We start from the raw sequence: 25570 nt of genomic DNA, 5'->3' as shown, positions 1-25570 counted from the left end.
CTTTAAAATTAGCAGCCTGAACCAAGCACAAAATAAAATTGAGGAATGAAACATTCGCTCCCCTTGTCCAAGCAGCTAAAAATAGTCTCCATTAGTGAGTGCAAGCAAGGATGGTTTCATTAATGCATTGGTTATGATGCATCTCCCCACTTCTGTGCCAAGGCTGGCTCAATGCTCGCTCACCCTGCCAATACTGAATCAGCAGTCCATCCATATCTCTAATAGATTGCAGCAGCCTTCATTAATGCTTATTGAAAACTGGCTTTTTTCACTAAAGCTCAGGTTGGAGGCTAAGTATAGACGTGGTTTGTGGCTGGACGTTTGTCATATTTATCTGACTACTGATCAGCGAGAAGTGGGATTGTTTTACTTTTTTTAGATATTTTTATAATGGTAATGATTGATAATGCATATTTTGGTTTTGGCACTGTTTGCGCAGACTTCTTCGGTGTTGGCAAGTGTTGGCTGTATCCAAAGTACACACACTGCACATACCTTGGCAACACTAGAATGTAAATATACACTACCCTTTAAAAGTTTGGACTTTGTTGTTGTTAATTGTCTATTCATACAAAATGACTTAATTAAAAAAAAAAAAAAAATCTAATAAATTAATAATAATAATAATAATAATAATAATAATAATAAATATACATTTTCCACAAAATATATTAGGCAGCACAATTGTTTTATTTTATTATTTTATTTTTAACAAGTTTTTTTTTTTTTTTGTTTGTTTGTTTTTTTTGTTTTTTTTTAGTGAGTGAACTATTTTAAACTTGATCAGTTTGTTAATTATGTTAATCATGACTAAAATGACTACAATTATTTTTTATTCATAACATAGCAGGGTTTTTTTTTTCAGGAAAAAAAAATATATTATCATATAATCGGCATAATAAAATGATTTCTGAAGGATCATGTGAAGACTGGTGTAATGATGCTGGAAATCATCTCAAGAACAAATTACATTTTGGGATATGTTAAATTATTTTATATAAAATGTATATAAAATACTATATTAATAGAATTTCAAAATATTATAGTTTTAATTTATTTATTTATGAATGATCAGAGAAATGTAGCCAAAAGACTTATTTCAATAATAACAACAACAACAACAACAACAACAATAATAATAATGATAATAATATGTTTATATAATAATATTAATAATAATAAGTTTCCACAAAATATATTAGGCAACAGGACAGTTTTATTTAGTTTGTTGTTTAATTTAATTTAATTTAATTTAATTTAATTATTTATTTTTATTTTTTTATTATTAGTAAGTTAACTGTTCCTAAACTTGGTGAGTTTATTTGTTAATCATTACTAAAATGCCTACAATTATTTTATTTCATAATATGACAGTTTTTTTTTTTTTCAGAATTATCATATCATCATAAAATGATTTCTGAAGGATCATGTGAAAACTGGAGTAATGATGCTGAAAATACAGATTTTAATAAATTACATTTTCAAATATTTTAAAATAGAAAACAATTATTGTAATAATTTTTCACAATATTACAGTTTTTACTATCTGATCAAATAAATTCAGCTTTTTCATCTCAAGAAAAAATTACATTTGTGTGATATGTTAAATTATACTGAAATAAAATATATAAAACATAGAAAATAATATATTAATAGTATTTCACAATATTAGAGTTTTATTTATTTATTTATAAATGATCAATCAGATAAATTCAACTTAAGAGACTTAAAAATAATAAAGTCTTTTAAAAATAATTTAAACATTTTAAAAAATAATGTAAAAAGGATATAAAAGGTTTATGGACAATTAATATATAAATGTCCTTGCTTTACATAAAATATCAAACTAAGTGGCATGCAAATAAATTATGCTGATTTCTTTCTTTCTTTCTTTCTTCTTACTATTATTATGTTACATTATAATTTTTACCAACTGGTCTAAACGCTTATTATAAGATGTAGAAAGTCCTGCTCTTTTCTCCCAAAACTCTAGCATTGCTGGTCATCAACATCTTAAAACTTTTAAACAGCAAGACTTTCGTGGTCATTTTGCTCTTGTCTTAAACAGAAGTATTTCAGGCTAAAGATCTTTGCTTTGTTTGCTCAGTTGCTCTTTTGATTGCTTGCATAGCGCTGACCACGTAGTCCTGACGAAAGCATGGCAAACTCGAACGAGCAGCTGATCCGCTCACTGAAGTATGACCCGATTTGCAGAGCATGCTGAATATGAACCGCTCTACCACAACCAGTACATCCATCTTCTTCCGGGAGAACATTGGAACGGAGAGATGGAAGCTAAAGGATAATAAATAATTACCGCTGTGATTGACACGTCTGGCCAGCGGAGGAGGGGACCTCATTAGCCGTGTCCATCCAATGCGGCTCCGTCACTGTGACACTGTCAAATGCAGTCCCTATTAGTGCCACTTACAGACTCGGACCCTGCCTTAGAGCATGCTTCGCTAGCGGGGCGCGATTTAAAACGGGTCGCTTGCACCACTGTCACGATTCAATATTGCTAAGTTTGGGCTTGTTTTAAGCAGAGCATGAGCAGCCTGGCACTGGGTTAGATGCTTGTCAGCTAGAGTAATACCTCCAAATTGTCTGGAGCGTGTCGGCGAGCTTCGGCTATCGCAGAGTGGGCGCTAGTGTCTGCGTAATTAAGAGGCTTTATTAGCTGACAGTCCAAAGCGCTGTAACCGTAAATGTGGATGTTCATGTTCATATTTGTATCGTATTTCTTCCCCCTTGTTCCCAGGTAGCAGGGATTGAAGGTATGCTCATCGCTAATAGAAAGGTGGAGAACCAGGTCAAGACGTACATTACTTACAACAAGGGCCGAGACTGGAGGCTTTTGCAGGCGCCCGCTAATGACCTGGCAGGAAATCCCATTCATTGTGTGCTGGTAAGAAAGGCATGGGTTTGTTTGTTTGTTTATGTTAGTGAGTGGACTAATCCTTTAACTTGGCCAGTTTGTTACGTTAATCATTACTGAAAAATGTATCATTGTTCATTGATTTTATTTTATAACAGTTTTTATAAGTGAATGAACTATTCCTTTAACTTGGTCAGTTTGTTTTTCATCTTAATCAGTGCTATAACACAGTTATTTTATTTAATGTTTTGTTTTGTTTTATTACAGTTTTTTTTTTATTCTTTATTGGTGATTGAACTATACCATGTCCAGTTTATTATTCATGTTAACCATTACTTTAATACAATTTTTTATTTTATTTTATTTTATTTTATTTTATTTTTTTATTTTATTTTATTTAGTTTATTTTTGTAATTACAAATTTGTTTTTATTGGTGAGTGAACTATTTCTTTATTTTATTTAATTTTATTTAATTTTATTTAATTTTATTTTATTACCATCATTTTTTATTAGTGAGTGAACTAATTCTTTAACTTGGTCAGTTTCTTACTCATGTTAATCATTACTAAAATACCTTATTTATTTTATTTTATTTTATTTTATTTTATTTTATTTTATTTTATTTTATTTTATTTTATTTTATTTTATTTTATTTTATTTTATTTTATTATTTTTGTTTTGTCTTGTTTTATATTTTTTTTATTAGTGAGTGAACTTTTCCTTTAATTTGTTCATTTTGTTATCCATGTTAATCATTACCAATATACCTACAGTATTTTATTATTACTTTAGTTCATTTTTGTAATTGCAGATTTGTTTTTATTGGTGAGTGAACTATTATTTTATTTTATTTTATTTTATTTTATTTTATTTTATTTTATTTTATTTTATTTTATTTTATTTTATTTTATTTTATTTTATTTTATTTTATTTTATTTTATTTTATTACCCTTATTTAGTGAGTGAACTAATCCTTTAACTTGGTCAGTTTCTTATTCATTTTTTTATTTTAATCATTACTAAAATTATTTTATTTTATTTTATTTTATTATTTTTTTTATTTTATTTTAGTTTTTTTTTAATTTTTTTATTTTATTTTATTTTATTTTTTTTGTTTTGTTTTATATTTTTTTATTAGTGAGTGAACTTTTCCTTTAATTTGTTCATTTTGTTATTCATGTTAATCATTACCAATATACCTACAGTATTTTATTATTACTTTAGTTCATTTTTGTAATTACAGGTTTGTTTTTATTGGTGAGTGAACTATTATTTTATTTTATTTTATTTTATTACCATTATTTAGTGAGTGAACTAATCCTTTAACTTGGTCAGTTTCTTACTCATGTTAATCATTACTAAAATACCTTATTTTATTTTATTTTTATTTTTTTTATTTTTTGTTTTGTTTTGTTTTATTTCATTTATTATTTTTTATTAGTGAGTGAACTTTTCCTTTAATTTTTATTCATTTTGTTATTCATGTTAATCATTCCTAAAATACTAGTTATTTTATTTTATTTTATTTTATTTTATTTTATTTTATTTTATTTTATTTTATTTTATTTTATTTTATTTTATTTTATTTTATTTTATTTTATTTTATTTTATTTTATTTTATTTTATTTTATTTTATTTTATTTTATTAGTGGGTGAACTTTTCCTTTAATTTGTTCAGTTTGTTGTTGATGTTAATCATTACTAAAATACCTACAGTTATTTTTATTTGATTTGATTTGATTTATTTTTGTATACCATCATTTTTTATTAGTGGGTGAACTATTCCTTTAACTTGGTCAGTTTCTTACTCATGTTAATCATTTCTAAAATACCTTATTTTATTATTTATTTTATTTTATTTTATTTGCAATTTAACTATTCCTTTCCTTGGTTGGAGAATGTTAAAGAGAGCTTAACTAGTTTAGTCTAGTTCTTCAGGTAATATTCTTTCTCCAGCATATTTGATTAAAGGCAACAGACTCTGTAATGCATAATCAGAAATGTATTAGATCTACGTAATGCATTTTTGTAAATGGGAAATAATTTCAGGATATTTATATGCATACGAAATCATTAATATTTAGCAGCCATATCATGTTTAGAAGCAAAAGAAAAACACATCAAGGCCACAGAAACACACACAGAAAGCTTCAGCAGACGGTAATAGTCCTCTGCTTTGACACTCTCATTAGCCTCTTATAATCCTTACGATTACCGACTCGAAATCCTGTTGCCTTCGCCGTCCACGTAATAATGTCAAGCCATCTATTGAGGGGATGAAAAGGACAATTTGTGGTGCATGGAGAGCAGATATATTTCTGGTTTTGTTATGTTAGAGGTCTCAGGAGAGTTGCTTCTCTGCTTTAATGTCAAATCCCTATCTTTTGCCCGGTAATGACTGTAAAAGGCAATTAGCGTTCGTGGTAAGAGTAGTGGTCTCGACAGAGGGCACTCCAAACATGATTATATTGCATTACTTGTCCATTTTTTTTGAGGAAACTGCAGTCAATGTGTTATTTTTATTCATTTCAGCTCTTCAAGTTATCTTTTTTGTACTGGATAAATGAGTACATGATACCCACTTCTGCACTCAGTAATAAAACATCACACATGCCTTTTATTACAAAACCAAACACATACTTCTACAAGTCACGTTTTAAAGCTGTCTGCATTTGTAAGCAATGAAGCTACATGTTATTTTTATGTTTACTAACAAGGACCAATCAACGGGAAGCTCAAGGCTCAAATCAAATTTATTTGGAAATGTATAAAATTGGTATAAATTTGACTATGTGTAAATAGCATTATTAATGTATTATAAAAGTTTGATTCAGGATTGACTTACGGTCTTAAAACAAGTCTCTTACATTCACCAAGGCTGCATTTATTTGATCACAATACAGTAAAAACAGTAAAATTGTGAAATATTATTACAATAGCTGTTTTCAAATTTAATATATTTTAAAATTTATTCCTGTAATGCAAATCTGAATTTTCAGTATTGTTACTCCATCTTCAGTGTCACATGATCCGTCAGAAATCATTCTAATATGCTGATTTGCTGCTCAACAAAATTTCTATTATCATAAATAGTTATGCTTATATATATATATATATATATATATATATATATATTTTTTTTTTTTTTTTTTTTTTCATACTTTATAGAAACAAAAGATTATTTAAATTAGACTACCAGTGTAGGCTTTTTAACAGTCAAAACACGAGAAATAGCTACTCTGATTCTGACTAGAAAAATAGGCAGATTTTCATTGTGTTTCAAACTTCCATCAGAATTTTCATTATTGGGTGAACAATTGCAAGTACTATTAAGTGGCTGTACCACGTGATAAAACTGAAATGGAGAATCCGTCAATTAAAGGCGTGATGTGCCGTGAGCACGATTTAGTTTTGACAAGCCATGTCACACCACAATGTTATGCTGCTTTCCAATTCAGGAAATCAGCTTACTTTGAAAAGTATAATAGAACGCCACTTAAACTTGGAAACTTGTACAGAAATTCATCATTCAAGACATCGTGTGCCTTTTCGGCACCCAGGGAGATGTACACTGTTAATGCACAACATTAATAGCACACAAAATACATCAATGAGTTAGAGTTCCTACATTATGTTATAAAAATATATGCAGATGTTAGCTGACACAGGTGTGATCCTGTATGTTAATAATTGTGCAACCATAGAACATATTAACTGTGTAAATGTAAATTCTCTGCAATTTGGTTGCCAGACAACTTTGTTCATAGCCGAACACCTGCTAAGTGAAGATTGCTATTGCAGTTTTGTGTTGTATCATCCAGGGTCGTTAAGGGGCAATATTTGCCCCCTGGATTTGATTTTTTTTTACATCTGTGAAGAAAATTTTTATAATCACCATACTATGTTGTCTTTGATGTTATCAGTAACAATGGACTGTTTAAAACTGTCTAAATTGTACATGTAAAAAAACAGAAGCTCAAATTCTGGCTTCACAGACAAACATGTCGGCCAATGACATTAGTCTAGTCTAGCACAAGTTATGCAAAAAGCCATGTTATAATCACTGAAGCTACAAAGTTAATCTTTTATTTATATCTTATCTGCACTGTGCTATGAGGGAATTCGTGAGCGTGCGCACTCAAAACCGCTCCGACCTTGACTAATCTAAGCGCCTCTGTTTAGTGCGTTTTCAGCGCTGACTATTCTAAGCACCTCCGATTGGTGTGTTGTCAGTGCTTACTAACCTAAGCACCTCTGATTGGCGCCTTTTCACACCTGACTAATCTAAGTTCCTCCAACTGGTGCGTTTTCAGCCCTGACTAATCTAAGCGCCTCCGATTGGTGCATTGTCAGTGCTTACTAACCTAAGTGCCTCTGATTGCCGCCTTTTGTCAGGTGACTAATCTAAAAGCCTCTGATTGGTGCGTTGTCAGCGCTAACTAATCTAAGTTGCATCTGATTGGCGCGTTTTCACTGCTGACTAACCTAAGCACTTCCGATTGATGAGTTTTCACCACTGACTAATCTAAGCACCTCTGATTGGCCAATGTACTTCTGAGTTCAACAGAAATGCATTTGATTGGTTATAAGGCTCAAGCTAAATCTAAATGTAATCTAAGTGCCTCTGTTTAGTGTGTTTTCAGCGCTGACTAAGCTAAGCGCCTCTGATTGGCACGTTTTCAGCTGTGACTAATCTAAGCGCCTCCAATTGATTCGTTGTTAGCGCTAACTAATCTAACCTCCTCAGAATGGCGCATTTTCAGCGCTAACTAATCTAAGCACCTGTGATTGGCACGTTTTTACCGCTGACTAATCTAAGCACCTCCAACTGATGAGTTTTCACCACTGACTAATCTAAGTGCCTCCAATTGGTGCGTTTTCAGTCCTGACTAAGCTATGTGCCTCTGATTGGCGCTTTTTCACAGCTGATTAATCTAAGTACCTCTGATTGGTGTGTTTTCAGCGCTGACTAATCCAAGCTCTCCAATTGGTGCGTTTTCACCGCTGACTAATCTAAGCACCTCCAATTGGCATGTTTTCACCACTGACTAATCTAAGTGCCTCAGATTGGCATGTTTTTTTCAGCTCTGACTAATCTAAGCACCTCTGATTGGCGCATTTTCAGCACCAATTTAAGCACCTCTGATTGGCCAGTGCATTCAATGCAGTGCAACAGAAACACGTTTGACTGGTTATAAGGCTCAAAATCTAAATGTAATTTAAACTTTTCATTCATTTTCACATTTCATTTTAATCGTGACAGACGTAATACATTGTTGAATTTGTGTTTATTTTTATTCATTTTGGTTGCATTTTTGCTACAGGTCCTTGTTAATTTTTGATCCTGGTATCATCTGGCCTTTATGGTCTAAAATATGAATAAGAAAGGAATCTGGAATTATTCCTACAACATCTATAATATCCTAAACTCTGTTTGTGTTGTCTTGATATGCGTAGCACCTCATGCAGCATTGTCTTCTCTCGTCCTTTAACTTGATTGGCTGAGTTTGCATTCTGGATTTATTGTCTTGATTTACCTGAGCTGTGCTATTTTGTTGACACGCAGATCTCCGACCGCAAGATTAACGGTATCCTGTATGCAATAGATCACACAGCATTATCCATGTTTCTTCAGGGTCATGACAGTGAATTATGGGAGTTGTTTCTGTATTATGAATTGTGTAATGTTAAGCATAAAGTCGCCTGCGTTATGGCCAGCGCAGCAGCGCTTGTGCGCTTATTGTCTTAGAGTTTCTCATGCCTGCGGGATCACGTCGACTTGTTTTGATTGACAGCTACATAATAGCTTTGTTGTGGCTAATGGAGGATGTGTCACTTTCTCTCTGCTCAGCCGTTTTGCTCGCTGCACCTACAACTGCAGATGTCAGAGAACCCGTACCTCTCAGGCTCCATCTCCACCAAGAGCTCGGCGCCGGGAGTCATCGTGGCTACAGGTAAATGGAAAAGCTGAGCGGCATGTGTGGGACTGTCATGTTCGGCCATTGTTGGTGTTTGTACGAAACTTAAACATTGTTACATCAGACTGGTCACTAAGGATGCTTTCACGCCAGAGCTTTTGCTGCGGACCCTCATGTTTATTTGCGGTCAGTGTTTGGTGTGAAAGTAGATTAGGCACCAATTGAAGATGTAATTTGGAGTACAACTCAGCTTGTTTATGGGCAAATCACTCTAAATCACACAACTTTTAAATGGATAGTTTACCTGAAAATGAAAATTATTTACTCACCCTCAAGTCGTCCCCAAACCAATATGACTTTTTGTCTTCTGGAACATGAAAGAAGATATTTTGAGAAATGTGGAAGTCAGTGGTGAACAAAACTGTTCATAATCATTATAAATAATTGATTTTGTGGTAATAAAAATAAACCTAATCATACAATACCATTTAAGATTTCTTAAAATACATATGTAATGGCAATGAGGTAATAATAATTAGTTCAAATAAAAGTATCAAAAGCAAGTAATTACATGTTTTTATTGAAAAAAAAAAAAAAAAAAAAAAAAAATGTTGAAATGCATAATGTAATATATAAACAATATAGCTGATGCATTATAACAAAAGCCTGTAGGGCGTAAATGGCCTGAAGATTGTTTTTACACTTTAGCGTGATCTAATTCTTGTTTAATATTGGCTAAACAACATTTAAGTCAAATGTCCACTTCATATTTAATATCTGGCCATTTCTTCAAGATTCTTCAATGATCAAAATGTGTAAACATCAAAATGCGTATGGACAAACTGTGTAAACTCAGAGTGAGGGTTTGAGCTTTTATTTTGAAATCCGGATAAACAGTTAGCATATTGAGAAAGATACTAATGTATTCTCCTGTGTTTGTGTAAGTTTATAAAAGATTTACCTTACAAATCTGCTGAAGTGGCATTCCCAGATGAATGTTAAAATAAACCCAAACTCACAGCAATATGCAGAGATGGAGTTTGAGACGCTCCACACATGTAATTACTAACAGTTCGTGTACATATTCTACACGCATGTATATAAAGTGCATATATTTATTTAATTCTATCATAGCAATTGTGAATTCACAATAGCATTACTTTAAAATGTTTTTAGTATATCATGCAGCTTTGGAAAATGGTCTAATACCAGTTTTCATGGATTCTCGTCCGTGGAATGCGCCACTTCCGTCATTTTGCCGGTTACTTGACACTGGCAAATTGCAGTACTCAAACTGAATCGAGGAATTGTGACCGTCCTACTTAGAAGTTTCTGTTTTAATACTTAATTTGAGTAATTTTTTGACCTGAAATGCACAAAATGAAATAATTGTTGACATAAGTATGAGTTCATACTGCAGCACTTGATTTTTAATTTCAGACTTTTGTGTCTCAGCAATTCTGAGCACAGTGTGAGACACGGTCAAGATTTTTTTCTTCATTTAACTTCATTGCTGTTTGGAAACATCCATTTTTGTCCAATATGATGGTGTGTCAGGATTGTGGGCTCATGAACATGCCAGTCAGAACTGGGTGTGTTTGTGTGCATGTTGTGAGTATATTGAACTTGTATGAGCATGGATTGAGCAAATATTGAACCATGCTGCCTGACCTCAATTACAAAAGCTGCTTATTCAAGTACAAATACATATTTGTTGATTTTTGAATTTTGAATGTGCTATGCTGGTGTTCTGCAATGTTTCATTATTTAACACAAATATTTTTTTCGGAATTGGTTCGTTTCCCAGGAAATATTGGCTCTGAGCTGTCTTACAATAATGTGGCGATGTTCATTTCGTCAGACGCAGGCAATAACTGGAGACAGGTACGGCTGATACACACCGGTTCATATTTCCCATTTAGCCACTTGCTGTCAATTTTAAATTTTATGGCATAAAACAAAATGTAAAATGCATTGTGTTAAAGGGGTCATCGGATGCAAAGTTCACTTTTTCATGTTGTTTGAACATTAATGTGTGTTGGCAGTGTATGTACAAATCTACACTATAATGATAAAAATCCATGCAGTGGTTTTTAATTAATCTGCAAAAAAAAATCTCCTTTTTCAAATTGAGCCATTCTCAGATGCCTGTCACTGTGGCGTCACACCGACAGAGGCCACTCCCACGATAGTTGATTGGCATGAGCGTCTTACCTCAGATCAGCAGTAACAGTCCGACCTCCATTGTTTCGATGCCAGAGCAGAGATGTAAGTTAGACAAGAATATCTCTGATTGAGCGATTGAGGTGTTGTGTTGCTGGATGTAATAATGAACATAGTGGTCGACAATCTGAGCCGCTGAAGATGCAGTGGATTACATTTGTTTGTGAAGGGAATGCACCTCCAGATCTACCTAAATGCGTCTATGTTCGCGCAAAGCAATCGTGATCCAGCTTCACCTACAGCAGAATTGAGTATAGGGTTTTTTTTTTATGAATCTCTGCAATCACCTTTCCTAATAACATGCTAGTTAGCAAGTTTAGCAGCTAAACGCAGCTAAATGTGGCTAAATGCGGCTAAATGTGGCTAAAGTAAACAGGCTCGTCACTCCACAGAGAGAAGAGAGGGGCGGGGCAAGCAGAGCTCATTAACATTTAAAGCAGCCTCGACCAGAAAAGGATGATTATTGCAGAGCCGATTTTGGCAAGGTAAAAAGGGTGTTGTTTTACACAACCATTGAGAATTTTTAACCAAAGTAAAAAGACTTTTCATTAAGACCCTAAAAAATCATATCAACTTGTGGAAAATGGGCGTCCGATGACCCCTTTAACCACAAACCTTATTTCAGGCATTATACCAAAAAATGCTAAAATGCTATCTTCGGCTGGGTTTCGGCCTACAAAAATGTAATTTCTGTAGAACTCTATTGCAAAACTGAAAAGGTTAAACCAGAGTACAAAAGCTAGAAAAACTACAGTATGACTGTGAGAAAAGTACACAGATTTGTATGCGAAAGTGTGCCTATTTGTGCAATAAGATGACAGTAACCCCATGTTGTTCTTCCCATGATGCAGATTTTTGAGGAAGAGCACAACGTGTGGTTTTTGGACAAAGGTGGAGCTTTGGTTGCCGTGAAGCAGCCCACTGTGCCCACTAGACATCTTTGGTAGGTGAAAATAAGCTTGTTTCTGCCAGGTTTATTCATGCTGGTTTGGTGAAATTCCTGCTTCACTTATTTCGGCCAGCACTCCATCTGTCTGACAGGGTCAGTTCTGTGCTATTAAGATCGTTGAGGGGGAAAAAAAATCAATCGTTGGTTTGGTGTAGATCGAACATGCTCCCTACAAGAACAAAAATGAAATGGCAGGACACGAAGGCTGCCAAATAACAGATTGGAATCAGTTTTTACGTGCTGCAACATGGGAAGTGTTCCATATTAAAGCTTCCCACTTATCCCCCCGAGTTCACACATTGGTTCCTTCTTCAAATTGGCCATCCCTGGTTTTGCTTCAGTGATGTTTAATCCTCCAGAGTCTTAAATCTTTTCTCTCTTATCACTCAAAGCGTTTGGCTTTAGTTTTAGGCCCACTGAAGTGTGGCACCTTCATTTTTTTAGTTCTCTTAAACAACTCAAGCGAGACAGTAAGTGGAGTCACAACTGTGGAGGGCAGTCGTGTCATTTCCTGCAAGTATGACTTCAAATAACAACCTTGACTGTATGTTCTCTTAATGGATACATGTCAACACTGTCTCCGACTGTTGCTTTTAGCAGACCGGAGACAACTTGGAAGCAGTGCCATTGTGCATCGTTGCAACCTTGTCACACATGCTACCCTACTGTTTGCACCTGTGAAATGATGTTGATAAGCTGTCTGGTAAAATGTCATGATCAGACTTTCAGAACGAAAGTTCTCCAGCTTTGACTTGCTTCTGTTCCCTCCCACATTTGTAGATGTTAACATCTTGAAACACTGTTATTTTCTGTCTGTTTTCATGTTGTGTCTGGTTTTCTTTGACCTCTGCTTGTTTTCTTTTTCTTTCTTTCTTTCTTTCTTACCTTTTGGTTATATCTTATTCCTTCTAAAACAGATTATTCAAGGTATAATTCAGCCATAAAATAAAAAAAAATTGTCATCATTTACTTACACTTCCAAACCAGCATGTAGGTAGTAACTGATTACATGTAATCTGGATTATGTAATCAGATTCCAAAAATTAAGTACTTTGAGTAATTAGATTCTAAAAATACTCATAGTCAGACTACAGTTTTTATTATTTTTTATTGATAACGTGATACAGTCAATTATCCTTAATTTATTGATTCTCTCCTATTCTTTTAAATTGATCTTTTTTAAACAATTACACAGAAAATTGCCGCACAGCATTGAACCACTGGATAAAATCATTTTAATTTTAAGAAGTGTTTTCTCAACATTGCATCAACTGCTGATGAACACTTTTTATTTAAATTCTCATTAAGGTTTTAAGGTCTTGAGTTAACAATTACATATCGCATTTGCATGTTCACGGTTCTCTGATGTTGGTCAAATGACATGCAGGTAAACAAATATTTATTTTTTGTAATATATCTTTTTAAGATGGCGTTATTTTTTTTATTGTTGCCATATCTTAAAATGATCTATTTTAATGTTATACTTTATACTTTAGTTAATTATTAGCTTTACAATTACCTCACAAACCATGTGCAAACCTTGACATAATTTAATATTTAAAGCACTTCATGTTGGGAATAACAATGAATAAAATATATTTTCTTTCTCTTTGTGTTTTTATATCAATATGATACAAGACTCTTGAGTTAGGTCACAGGTAATCTAAAAGTAATCGAAAATTCATCCAGTTATATTACCTAAAATGTGTAATGTAATGGATTACGTTAGATTATGAGCACTCTTTCACAAACCCCAGTTTGAAAAACCTTGACGAGAAGTAATATTTAAAGCACTTCATGTTGTCAATAACAATGAATGAAACATATTCTTTTACTTTTTTTTTTATATCATTACGATGCAACACTCTTGAGTTGGGTCACAAGTAATCCAAAAGTAATCCAAAAAGTAGTCAGATTATATGACCTAAAATGTGTAATGTAACAGACTGCGTTACTAACTACAACTTGTGTCATGTAATTTGAAATCAGTACCAGATTACGATTTACAAGTAATCTACCTAGCAGTGCCTGTCATCCATTGACATTTGAACATCTCAATGTCTTCTGCAGGATCAGTTTTGATGAAGGCCGTCAGTGGACGCGTCACAGTTTCTCCGCCATGCCGCTGTTCGTGGATGGTGTTCTGGTGGAGGCAGGTGCAGAAAATCAGATCATGACGTAAGTCTATAGAGGTTTGTTTTTGGCCACCATCTTTCTCTCACACATGCACACAGGATGTGCGTCCTCATTATGTCCTATTTTCTACAGAAGAATAGATTCCTCTGAGCTCTGAAAAACAGCTCGTTCAAGAGATACACTCACGAGAAAGGTTAATTAATCAGACTATTAAGCTAATGTTGTTAGTCTCAGTGAACCAACAACACTTCTCATTATGTCTCGGTGACGGTATATAGTTTAACAGGGTTGTATCGTACTTTTTAATTATTACTTTACACACATTTTAAATAAGCTCTGTAGAAATAGATAAGACAGGATTGAAATGAACAGGCTTCTTGTTAAAAATAAACTGTAGGTAACAGTGGGATCTGCATTAGGATCTGCAGAGCTGTAGGTGCTACCCACACTCTAAAAAATGCTAAAAACAACCCAACTTGGGTTATTTGGCAACCCAGCGCTGGGTAAATATTGGACAGAACACATGCTGGGTTATTTTGACCCAGCTGGTTGGGTTAAATGTTTTTACCAAACATGCTGGGTTATTTAAGTCAACTATTGTTAAAAAATTATTATATTGCTGGTTTAAAATGGACTGGAACTCGCCCAATTGCTTCTCAAAACTAGCCCAAAAGTAGCCCAATCCCATTTCGAGGGGGGTCCCCGGTAAAAATTGCGTTCTAGGGGGGGTTAAACACATGCTTTTTGGCAGGGTTCCCCTTGTAAAATGAGCATTCCAGGGGCTAAATATCACATTATTGGGGTCGCTTTAACTCGCGGACATGAAAAACAACCCGCGGAAACAGTATGAAAGTAGCCCAATTCCGCAGGAATACCGCAGACTTGGCAAACACTGTGTCAGAGACAGACTCAACCCAGCAGCTGGGTAGAAAACAATAACCCAGCATTAAATCACCCAGCCGCTGAGTTACAGAAAACTACCCAACACCTGGGTAGTTAAAATAATAAAAATAACCCAATAAAATGACCCAACGGGCTGAACCCAGCATTTGGTTTAAAAAAAATAACTCAGAATTTTTTTATGAATTTATCTGGCTGTTTTATTATTACTTCACTTTATTCACTTATTCAATATTCCCTGCGTAGTGCACTATATGAAGAAGGAGTGAATAAGAAGGAATGAATTTTTGCTCTTTATTTAAATGCAAACTCTTCTTAAGGAAAACAACAAGGAACATAAAACAATGAAATTAAATAACTGCAAATAAAAATTACGTATGTGACCCTGGACCACAAAACCAATCCTAAGTAGCACAGGTATATTTGTAGCAATAGCCAAAAATACATTATATGGGTCAAAATTGTCTATTTCTTTTCTATGCCAGAATCATTAGACATTAAGTAAAGATCATGTTCCATGAAGATATTTTGTAAATTTCCTACCGTAAATATTCCTACCGTAAATATATCAAAACTTATTTTATGATTAGTAATATGCATTGCTAAAACATTGCTAATACAGTTTTTACAGTATACAGATGATTACTTCTATGGAATATCCCCATAAACCCATGTGTATGTGTGTTATCCAAGTTAGTCAAGAAAGTATATTATATCAGAGTTCATTTAAAATAGAGTGGACTGCATAGGGCTTTATATTGTGCACTCTGAATTTAGATAATGCTACTAACCCCATATTGTACAAATTATAGGATACAGGGAGCCAGTTCAGACAGTTAATGAAGTAACCCAGGATTGCTCCTTCTGGCCTCAGGAGATGTACCTTTTTACAAAGTTTAATTCCAATGCATTGACGGCTAAACTAGTTATGAAGGTTTCTTGGTTCACTTGAAAAGTATTGAGCGGTATGAGAATTAAGCATTTGTCATTTGGCAGGTTTTTCGGACACTTCAGTCATCGATCTGAATGGCAGCTTATTAAAATTGATTACAAGGCCATATTCACCAGAAGGTGCACAGAGGGAGACTACCAAACCTGGCACCTGCATAACCAGGTAAAACAAAAAGCAAGCAAAAACACAATTTTTAAATTGTAATATCAGTTGCAACTAACTTGGATATGATTTTCCTAGGGTGAGCCATGCATAATGGGTCAAAAGCAGATTTACATGAAGCGGCGTCCCGGAAACTACTGCATGGTGGGATGGGACAACTCCAGGATCCTGTCTGCAGAGCCGTGCATCTGCAGAGCACACGACTTTGAATGGTAAGTGAACAGCACGCTTAACCAAATGAACCCAGCTTAAGGTCCACCCACTGATCCGGCAGCTACATCAGTAGTTTCCTGCAGATGTATCTTCTTGAAGAATTGTCTTAAATGGTTTAATTTACTTTAGACTGACTGTGTTATTAATTTGATCTGACTCCAATTAACGAAGGTCTCAAATGTGGACTGATTCTAATTATATGCTGATCGTCATTTTAGATGTGATCTTAATTTAGATATTTGATTATTATTACGAGTATGCTTATACTTGTTCATTCGCTTTGCTAGTCATGTTCTCACAAACTGGCTAATCGAAACATAATCATGCAACTAATACGATTAAAGGAGAGGTCCACTTCCAAAACAAAGATTCACATATAATGTACTCACCCCTCTTGTCATCCAAGATGTTCATGTCTTTCTTTCACCAGTCGTAAAGAAATTATGTTTTTTGAGGAAAACATTTCAGGATTTTTCTCCATATAATGGACTGATATGGTGCCCCGATTTTGAACTTCCAAAATGCAGTTTAAATGCAGCTTTAAACGATCCCAAATGCGGTTGTAAACGATCCCAGCCGAGGAAGAAGGGTCTTATCTAGCATAATGATTGGTTATTTTCATTAAAAAAATACAATTTAAATACTTTTAATCCCAAACGCTCGTCTTGCCTTTCTCTCCCTGAACTCTGTGTATTCTGACTCAAGACAGTTAGGGTATGTCGAAAAACTCCAATCGTATTTTCTCCCTCAACTTCAAAAATCATTTCAAAATCATCCTACATCGCTGCAGAAGTTCTGACCCAGTCTTTGCAAAGTGAACATGCGAAGAAGATCAAACACCCTTAAAGGAGAAGTCCACTTCCAGAACAACAATTCACAAATAATTTACTCACCCCCTTGACCTTTGAGTCTCATTCAGCGAAATTAATTAATCTTTTTTCGAGTCATTTTGTTAATTTTAGCAAAATATAATTAAAATGTTACTTAATTAAAATCTACCACTTATACAAACGTTGATCACACTACAAACAAGACAAAACTATAAGGCTATAAGAAACAGAAAAGATTAATTAATTGTTTACCTGGGTCTTTAGTCTATGATTAGCTCACCTCACCTCTTATCTGACAAGTTTTCGGGTTTGAGTCGTTCGTTCATCACGTGACAGCTCCATAAGATGAACGAATGACTCAAAAAACCCAAAGACTCGAAACAGGTGAACTAATTCCAGTACAGAACCTAATAGGATATTGCGGATGCGCGACTGAACGAATCACTCCTCGAGACGACTCGTTCTTCCCGAGTCACATTAAAGATTCGTCCAAAATGAAAGAATCGATTAAGGACTACCCATTACTAATTCATAGCATCGTGGACGTGCATCCCAGAGCCTGTGCTACACAAGCTTTCGTGCCTAAAAAGTATACAAATTTTTATTTTTCGAAAAAAATAACAGATCGTTTTGCTAGATAAGACCCTTCTTCCTTGGCTGGGATCGTTTAAAGCCCTTTGAAGCTGCATTTAAACTACATTTCGGAAGTTCAAAATCGGGGCACCAATGAAGTCCATAATATGGAGAAAAATCCTGAAGTGCTTTCCTCAAAGAACATAATTTCTTTAAGACTAAAGACAGAAAGACATGGACATCTGTTTTTTAATAAGTCAGCATATTAATATAATTTCTGAAAGATCATGTGACACTTAAGACTGGAGTAATGATGCTGAAAATTCAGCTTTGCAATAAAAAAATAATTAATTTTAAAATGAAACAACACAGAAAATAGTCATTTTTAAATTGTAAAAAATCTTTCATAATATATTAGTTTTTACTGTATTTTAAATAAATAAATGCAGCTTTGGTGAGCATAAGAGACTTGTGTTTATACGTTTTTATCTGCCTTAATCTTTTGACATGAGAAATTTATTTTATCAGTGTAAACCAGTTCACAAAAGCTCTATACACAACATCAGATATTCATTTGTGGAGTCAATATATCAAACCGTTCAAACAGAGCAAGACCTAAAACTCCTGCAAACATAAAGTGTGGTCTAGATTTGCTTGCGCTGTGCAGTTTTGTTGTTTTATGTCCTACTCTGCTCTTTAGGTGGGATCACGGGTATTTATAAAACTGCACGGCCTTCGTGTTCCGTTCACTGGTGATCCGGGAGCTGTTTTCAAAGATCTCAGAATAGACAGTGCTTTAACACCAGAGGACTGGTTAACCCCCTCTGTAGGGTCAGTGTAGGTAGGAAAGGTGCCTTATTGAGGATCAAGATGCATGATTCAGACAGTCTCTAGACTTTAAAGCTTTTATAGGCCGCAGGCCTGAGAAAAGAATAGAGTACCGAGGTTCTTTATCATCGTAGTCTGTTGTGTGTCTGTCTGGAGGTTCTTTTAAAGTATATATAAATACCTCGGGATCTACAACATTTATCACATTCACAGACCTAGTGTTTTATCTTCTTCCAACAACGCACAGTGTATACTTACTTTGTCTTTAATATGTTCTTCTGTTCTGTTTGGTCTTGTTTTTTCGCAGGGAACAATAGGCCTATATTAAAAATATCAGTGAAAGGATCTTAACTTGCTTTCAGATACGTGTTAATTTGTCTTCTCTATACGCAAGTAGTACCCAGGATGCCTCTTGAGTTCTTGAGTGTCTTTAATTTGCCCAGTACTTTGATTCTAATGTCAAAATTTTTTATTAAACAAGTCTTTGTGCAAAATATCAAAGGAAAGAACCCCCTAAAAAGATTGCTTGCTAGGATTCTCCTCCTAAAATATTTCAAGATAAAGAATTGTGTGAGAAATGTAGTATGTGTGATATTTTCTTTTTCTTTCTTTCTGTCTTCCTTTCTTTTTCATTCTTTTTTTCTTTTTCTTTCCTTCTGTCTTTCTTTGTTTCTTTCCTTCTGTCTTCCTTTCTTTTTCATTCTTTCTTTCTCTCTTTTTCTTTTTCCTTCTTTCTTTTTCTTTCATTCTGTCTTTCTTTTTTCTTTTTGTCTTTCTTCCTTCCTTTCTGTCTGTCTGTCTTTCTTTATTTCCTTCTATCTTTTTTCTTTCCTTCTGTCTGTCTTTCTTCCTTTCTTTCCTTCTGTCTTTTTCTTTTTCATTTTTTCTTTTTCTTTCCTTCTTTCTTTCTTTCCTTCTGTCTTCCTTTCTTTTTCTTTCTTTCTTTCTTTCTTTCTTTCTTTCTTTCTTTCTTTCTTTCCTTCTGTCTTCCTTTCTTTTTTTTCTTTCTTTCTTTCTTTCTTTCTTTCTTTCTTTCTTTCTTTCCTTCTGTCTTCCTTTCTTTTTCATTCTTTCTTTTTTTTTCTTTCTTCTTCTGTCTTTCTTTGTTTCTTTCCTTCTGTCTTCCTTTCCTTTTCATTCTTTCTTTTTATTTTTCTTTCCTTCTGTCTTCCTTTATTTTTCATTCTTTCTTTCTCTTTTTCCTTCTTTCCTTTTCTTTCCTTGTCTTTCTTTTTCTTTTTGTCTTTCTTCCTGTCTGTCTGTCTTTCTTTCTTTCCTTCTGTCTTTCTTTTTCTTTCCTTCTGTCTGTCTTTCTTCCTTTCTTTTTCTTTGTCTTTCTTTCCTTCTGTCTTCCTTTCTTTTTCTTTGTCTTTCTTTCTTTCCTTCTGTCTTCCTTTCTTTTTCATTTTTTTCTTTCTTTTTCTTTTTTTCTTTCTTTCTTTCTTTCCTTCTGTCTTCCTTTCTTTTTCATTCTTTCTCTCTTTTTCTTTTTCCTTCTGTCTTTCTTTTTCTGTTCTTCTCTTTCTTTTTCTTTCTTTCTGTCTTTCTTTCCTTGTCTTTCTTTTTCTTTATTTCTTTTTCTTTCTGTCTGTCTCTTTCTTTCTTCCTTTCTTTTTCTTTCTTTCTTTCCTTTCTGTCTGTCTTTCTTTCCTTGTGTCTTCCTTTCTTTTTCATTTTTTTCTTTCTTTCTGTCTTTCTTTCTTTCCTTCTGTCTTTCTTTCTCTTTCTTTCTGTCTCTTTCTTTCTTCCTTTCTTTTTCTTTCCTTCTGTCTTTCTTTTCCTCCTTCCTTTCATTTGTTCTTTTTCTTTCTTTTTCTTTGTCTTTCTTTCTTCTTCTTGTCTTTCTTTCTTTTCCCCCTTCCTTTCGTTTGTTCTTTCTTTCTTTTTTCTTTCTTTCTTTCTTTCTTTCTTTCTTTCTTTCTTTCTTTCTTTCTTTCTTTCTTTTTCTTTCTTTTTTTCTTCAGTTTTTCTTTCTTTCTTTCCTTCTTGAAATTTATCGCGAAATGTATTGTGTGAGAAACATAGTATGTGTGATGTTCTTCCTTCCTTTCTTTTCTTTTTCGTTTTCTTTCCTTCTGTCTTTTTCTTTTTCATTCTTTCCTTCTCTTTTTCTTTCTTTTCTTCCTTTCATTTGTTCATTCTTTCTTCCTTTCTTTTTGCTTCTCTTTCCTATTTTCTTTCTTTCTTTTTTCTTCCTTTCTATCCTTTTCTTTCTTTCTTTCTACCTTTCGTTCTTTCTTTCTTTCTTTCTTTCTTTCTTTCTTTCTTTCTTTCTTTCTTTCTTTCTTTCTTTCTTTCTTTCTTTCTTTCTTTCCTTCTGTCTTTCTTTTTCTTCCTTCCTTTCATTCTTTCTTTCTTTCCTCCCTCTTTCTTTTTTTTTCTTTCTTTCTTTCTTTTCCTCATTTCTTTCTTTCTTTCTTCCTTTCTTTCTTTCTTTCTTTCTTTCTTTCTTTTTTTCTCGAAATTTATCTCAAAATCTATTGCGTGTTTGTCTTTCTTTCTTTCTTTTTTCTTTCTTTCTTTCTCAATGTTTTTTGGCTGAAATTTCACCATCTTCTGTCAGAGGTCTGTCACATTCACTGATTAAGAATGTCAGAGGGAGGATATATTAAAAAACTGTCTCTGACATTTCTTTGATTCGCTGTGACATGAAGCACGCCTACGTAAGAACAGATGCACTGCATGGAGTAACTTTACACTGTAAATGTGTATGATTGTTTAACAAGCCCTGAAAAGGCAAATACATAAAGTATTTGAGCAATTCTTCAATGCTTTTGACTAATCTTGACTAAAATATATATCTAGATAATTTCTTATTTTTATGAGAAAGCAATTATCATATGTTCTGGAATAAACAACTGATCATAACCTCAGTTGATCTTCAAGTGGATTTTGGTATAATGTGTAATGTTTTTTTTTGGTGATTTTTAGTGACATTTTTCAGTTTTTAGAGCTTTAACGCTGGTTGTCTTGCAATTGATCAAATGAAAAGTTAACTAAAACTCAATTTACTTTAGTATAATTTACTTTAGCCATTACTCCAGTCTTCAGTGTTGCATGATCCTTCAGAAATCATACTAATATGCTGATTTTTTACTTTTGTTATCAATGTTGGAAACAGTTGTGCTGTTTTTTTTTTTTTTCAGGATTCTTTGATAAATAAAAAGAACAGCATTTATTCAAAACGGAATTCTTTTAACTATATGAGTCTTTGCTATTACTTTTAAACAATTTAACACATCCTTGCTGAGTATTAATTTCTTTCAAAAAAGAGAGAATAAAAATGTACTGACCAGATTTTAAATTTTAAATAAATGCTGTTCTATTTAACTTTGTATTTATTAAAAGAAAATCCTAAATATGTATATATATATATATATGTATTTGTTCTTTGTCTAATTTTGTGCATATTTTAGTGTAACCGCAAATACTAGGTTACACAATCATTATGGATCTGAGCAGAAAAGTAGCTTGTGAATTGAATTCATTATTCGAAGTTCATTCATTCATCAAGTAAACATGGCTGAAAATTGATGGGACGACATCTTAACTTGACTGTATTGATTATACTGATCATATGATGATCCTTTGAATTTTGCATGTAACATATTTCTGCCAGACTGTTTATATGTTTACAGCATTACCTCTGCCAACACAGCAATTTTCTCTTGATGACTCTACTACATCTATAATTCAGCTTCCATCCTATAGTTACATTTTCGTTTGTATAAAAGCCAGAGCTGCAGCATGTAGTTCAGCAGAAACATTTATTTCCTTTTCTCCGGAGAAATTATTATATGTCAACTTAAAAAGAAAGAAACATGATGTTATTTTTGCTGTTTTATCTTTAGCAGGCAGTCGAGAAAAGAGAAGAAATTATCGATTAGGGTATACTAGACTCAAACCTACAATACATGGCACAGGCACAAGATTAACCCCTTGATTAGAGTTTGAATAAACTTAGGATTAGTTCTGCCAGAACAGAAGTGATTTTCTTTTCTCAGTGTAAACAAATGAAACAACCATAATTCACAGTGTTATTGCGTTATTTTGTTTTGTATTTTTGTGTGATTTCTACTTGTAATAGTTTAGATGATACAGACATGACAAACTACTAAACAGATTTAATTTGCATGTATTGCATAATTCATTTGCAAATTTCAACCAGTTCTCTTTTTATCTTAAATTAACCAGATACAGCCAAACTGTTTTTTTTTTTTTTTTGTTTGTTTGTTTTTTTTTTCCAGTGGGCCTCATTTCTGAACAGAAAAAAACTTTAGCAGTTTAATTAAGTGCATTAGCTTCTGTGATATTTTGTTTTCATATATTCATTGTCTGGATCAGTTCGGCCCACCATTACACATTTCATCCTGCAGTTTTAAGATAGGAAAATGCTTGAAAAACAAAACAACTTTTGCTGAATTGGCTGTGATTCACTGAACTTTTAATTTGTTTTGAAGGGGCAAAAAGCAACTTGTGACATGATATGCAAAGTAATTATTCTGTGGAATATAATACGTTGTCTCTTTCTCTTAGCTCTGATAAAGAGAGCTCATCTAATAATTTTTATTGGTTTAGGTTGTGGTGTAAATGAAAATCAAAAACATCTTCTAACATCTTGTATATAAGATATGTGATACTGACAGAAGAATGAAATAACATTTGTAAATTTGTAATGCATTTGCTACAAGGATAACTTTAATTAAAAATTCTTCACTTTAACAATAATAATAATAGCAGTATGTACAATGTGTAGATAAAAGTTAAGAGACTTTTTAAACGTCTAAACTATATATATGTATGTATATATATATATATATATATATATATATATATATATATATATATATATATATATATATATGTGTGTGTGTGTGTATATATGTGCTTTTTACTGCACCCAAAGTGTATGATTGCATACCTTTGTATTGAACATTTATGGAGCAACACAATTTGTGTGAAAATAAATCATACACTTAGTTTATTTTGTTTAAAAATTTCATATAGGTGTGGGGTGGCAAGAAGGGCCTTTTACCCACGGGGTAAAAGGCTCAAAAGCTTGGGGTAAAAGGCACACAGTATTGATATGAATCATTTCTCTACCATAAGCCATCTCCAAAGGCGTTTCAGAGAATTTGGCAGTACATCCAACCGGCCTCACAACCGAAGACCACGTGTAACCACACCAGCCCAGGACCTCCACATCCAGCATCTTCACCTCCAAGATCGTCTGAGACCGGCCACCCAGACAGCTGCTGTAACAATCGGTTTGCATAACCAAAGAATTTCTGCACAAACTATCAGATACCATCTCAGGGAAGCCCATCTGCATGCTCGTCGTCCTCATCGGGGTCTCGACCTGACTGCAGTTCATCGTCGTAATCGACTTGAGTGGGCAAATGCTCACATTCGATGACGTCTGGCACTTTGGAGAGGTGTTCTCTTCACGGATGAATCCCGGTTTTCACTGTACAGGGCAGGTGGCAGACAGCGTGTATGGCGTTGTGTGGGTGAGCGGTTTGCTGATGTCAACATTGTGGATCGAGTGGCCCATGGTGGCGGTGGTGTTATGGTATGGGCAGGTGTATGTTATGGACAATGAACACGTGCATTTTATTGATGGTATTTTGAATGTACAGAGATACTGTGATGAGATTCTGAGGCCCATAGTTGTGCCATTCATCCACGACCATCACCTCATGTTGCAGCATGATAATGCACGGCCCTATGTTGCAAGGATCTGTACACAGTTCCTGGAAGCTGAAAATATCCCAGTTCTTGCATGGCCAGCATACTCACCGGACATGTCACCCACTGAGCATGTTTGGGACGCTCTGGATCGGCGTATACGACAGCATGTTCCAGTTCCTGCCAATATCCAGCAACTTCACACAGCCATTGAAGAGGAGTGGACCAACATTCCACAGGCCACAATCAACAACCTGATCAACTCTATGTGAAAGAGATGTGTTGCACTGCGTGAGGCAAATGGTGGTCACACCAGATAACCCCCCCCCCCCATACACTAAAACTGCACATTTTAGAGTGGCCTTTTACTGTGGCCAGCCTAAGGCACACCTGTGCAATAATCATGCTGTCTAATCAGCATCTTGATATGCCACACCTGTGGGGTGGATGGATTATCTCAGCAAAGGAGAAGTGCTCACTAACACAGATTTAGACAGATTTGTGAACAATATTTGAGAGAAATAGGCCTTTTGTGTACATAGAAAAAGTCTTAGATCTTTGAGGTCAGCTCATGAAAAACGGGGGCAAAAACAAAAGTGTTGCATTTATAATTCTGGTCAGTGTATATATAGGAAGGTAAACAAAAAATATGTTAAAATGATTTTTAAAAAATCAAGGTTAAAGGCAGTGTTTAAATACAAATTACGGTAGTGTTCAAATACTAATATAGGGTGATTTTTTTCATATAAATGAACTTTTAATTAAAAGATTTGAGTGGATTAAAAATGTTTTATTTATATTTTATATTTCATGTTTTTATGATACATTATAATAGATACATTAGCATTTTTTATGTCTTTAATGATTTTTTAAATAGTTTAAATGTTATATTTATATGTAATTTATAGCTTCTCATAGTTTTATTAAAAAAATACTAATATTAATAAAATTGAAGAATGCTATAACGTGTCTTTTTATAACAAAGGATTGTCTTCTATACTGCTGCCCTTGACAGATCCTGCACTACACCAAGCGTTTTACAGAACAGTTTCAATTTGATTATGATGTAATTGAGAGTGACACAAAACCACATCTTTGCTAGAAGTTATAGTTAAAAGATCAGATGATCCTTTCATTTTCTAGATTTTTACATCATGATCTGAGAGTAGATTTATTAGGTGTCATTACTAAACCAGTCAGTATTTGCAAATTGTAATTCAGAAACACTATTTCTTCCTACTTATGTAAGATCAAAGGAATGATAACTTGTATTAGCAAATCTAACTTTTCTCCCAAAAAAGTAAGAAATGTCATGATCATTT

The 25570-nt window shown here is 33.7% G+C and overlaps 1 protein-coding gene across 1 annotated transcript in view; it reads left to right on the top strand.

The window, feature by feature from the left end:
• sorcs3a (sortilin related VPS10 domain containing receptor 3a) overlaps nucleotides 1-25570 on the top strand; it is a 323929-nt gene that overhangs the window by 258455 nt on the left and 39904 nt on the right. Inside the window, 7 exon segments of the mRNA XM_051135232.1 lie at nucleotides 2759-2905; nucleotides 8728-8830; nucleotides 10602-10678; nucleotides 11869-11960; nucleotides 14037-14144; nucleotides 15999-16116; nucleotides 16195-16328. Of these exon segments, the coding sequence (XP_050991189.1) occupies nucleotides 2759-2905; nucleotides 8728-8830; nucleotides 10602-10678; nucleotides 11869-11960; nucleotides 14037-14144; nucleotides 15999-16116; nucleotides 16195-16328 (779 nt within the window).

The sequence above is a fragment of the Labeo rohita genome, chromosome 1, assembly GCF_022985175.1.
Source record: "Labeo rohita strain BAU-BD-2019 chromosome 1, IGBB_LRoh.1.0, whole genome shotgun sequence".
NCBI classification, from domain to species: domain Eukaryota; kingdom Metazoa; phylum Chordata; class Actinopteri; order Cypriniformes; family Cyprinidae; genus Labeo; species Labeo rohita.
Note: the sequence above shows the minus strand (reverse complement) of the source record. Positions and strands in the feature narration are given on the sequence as shown.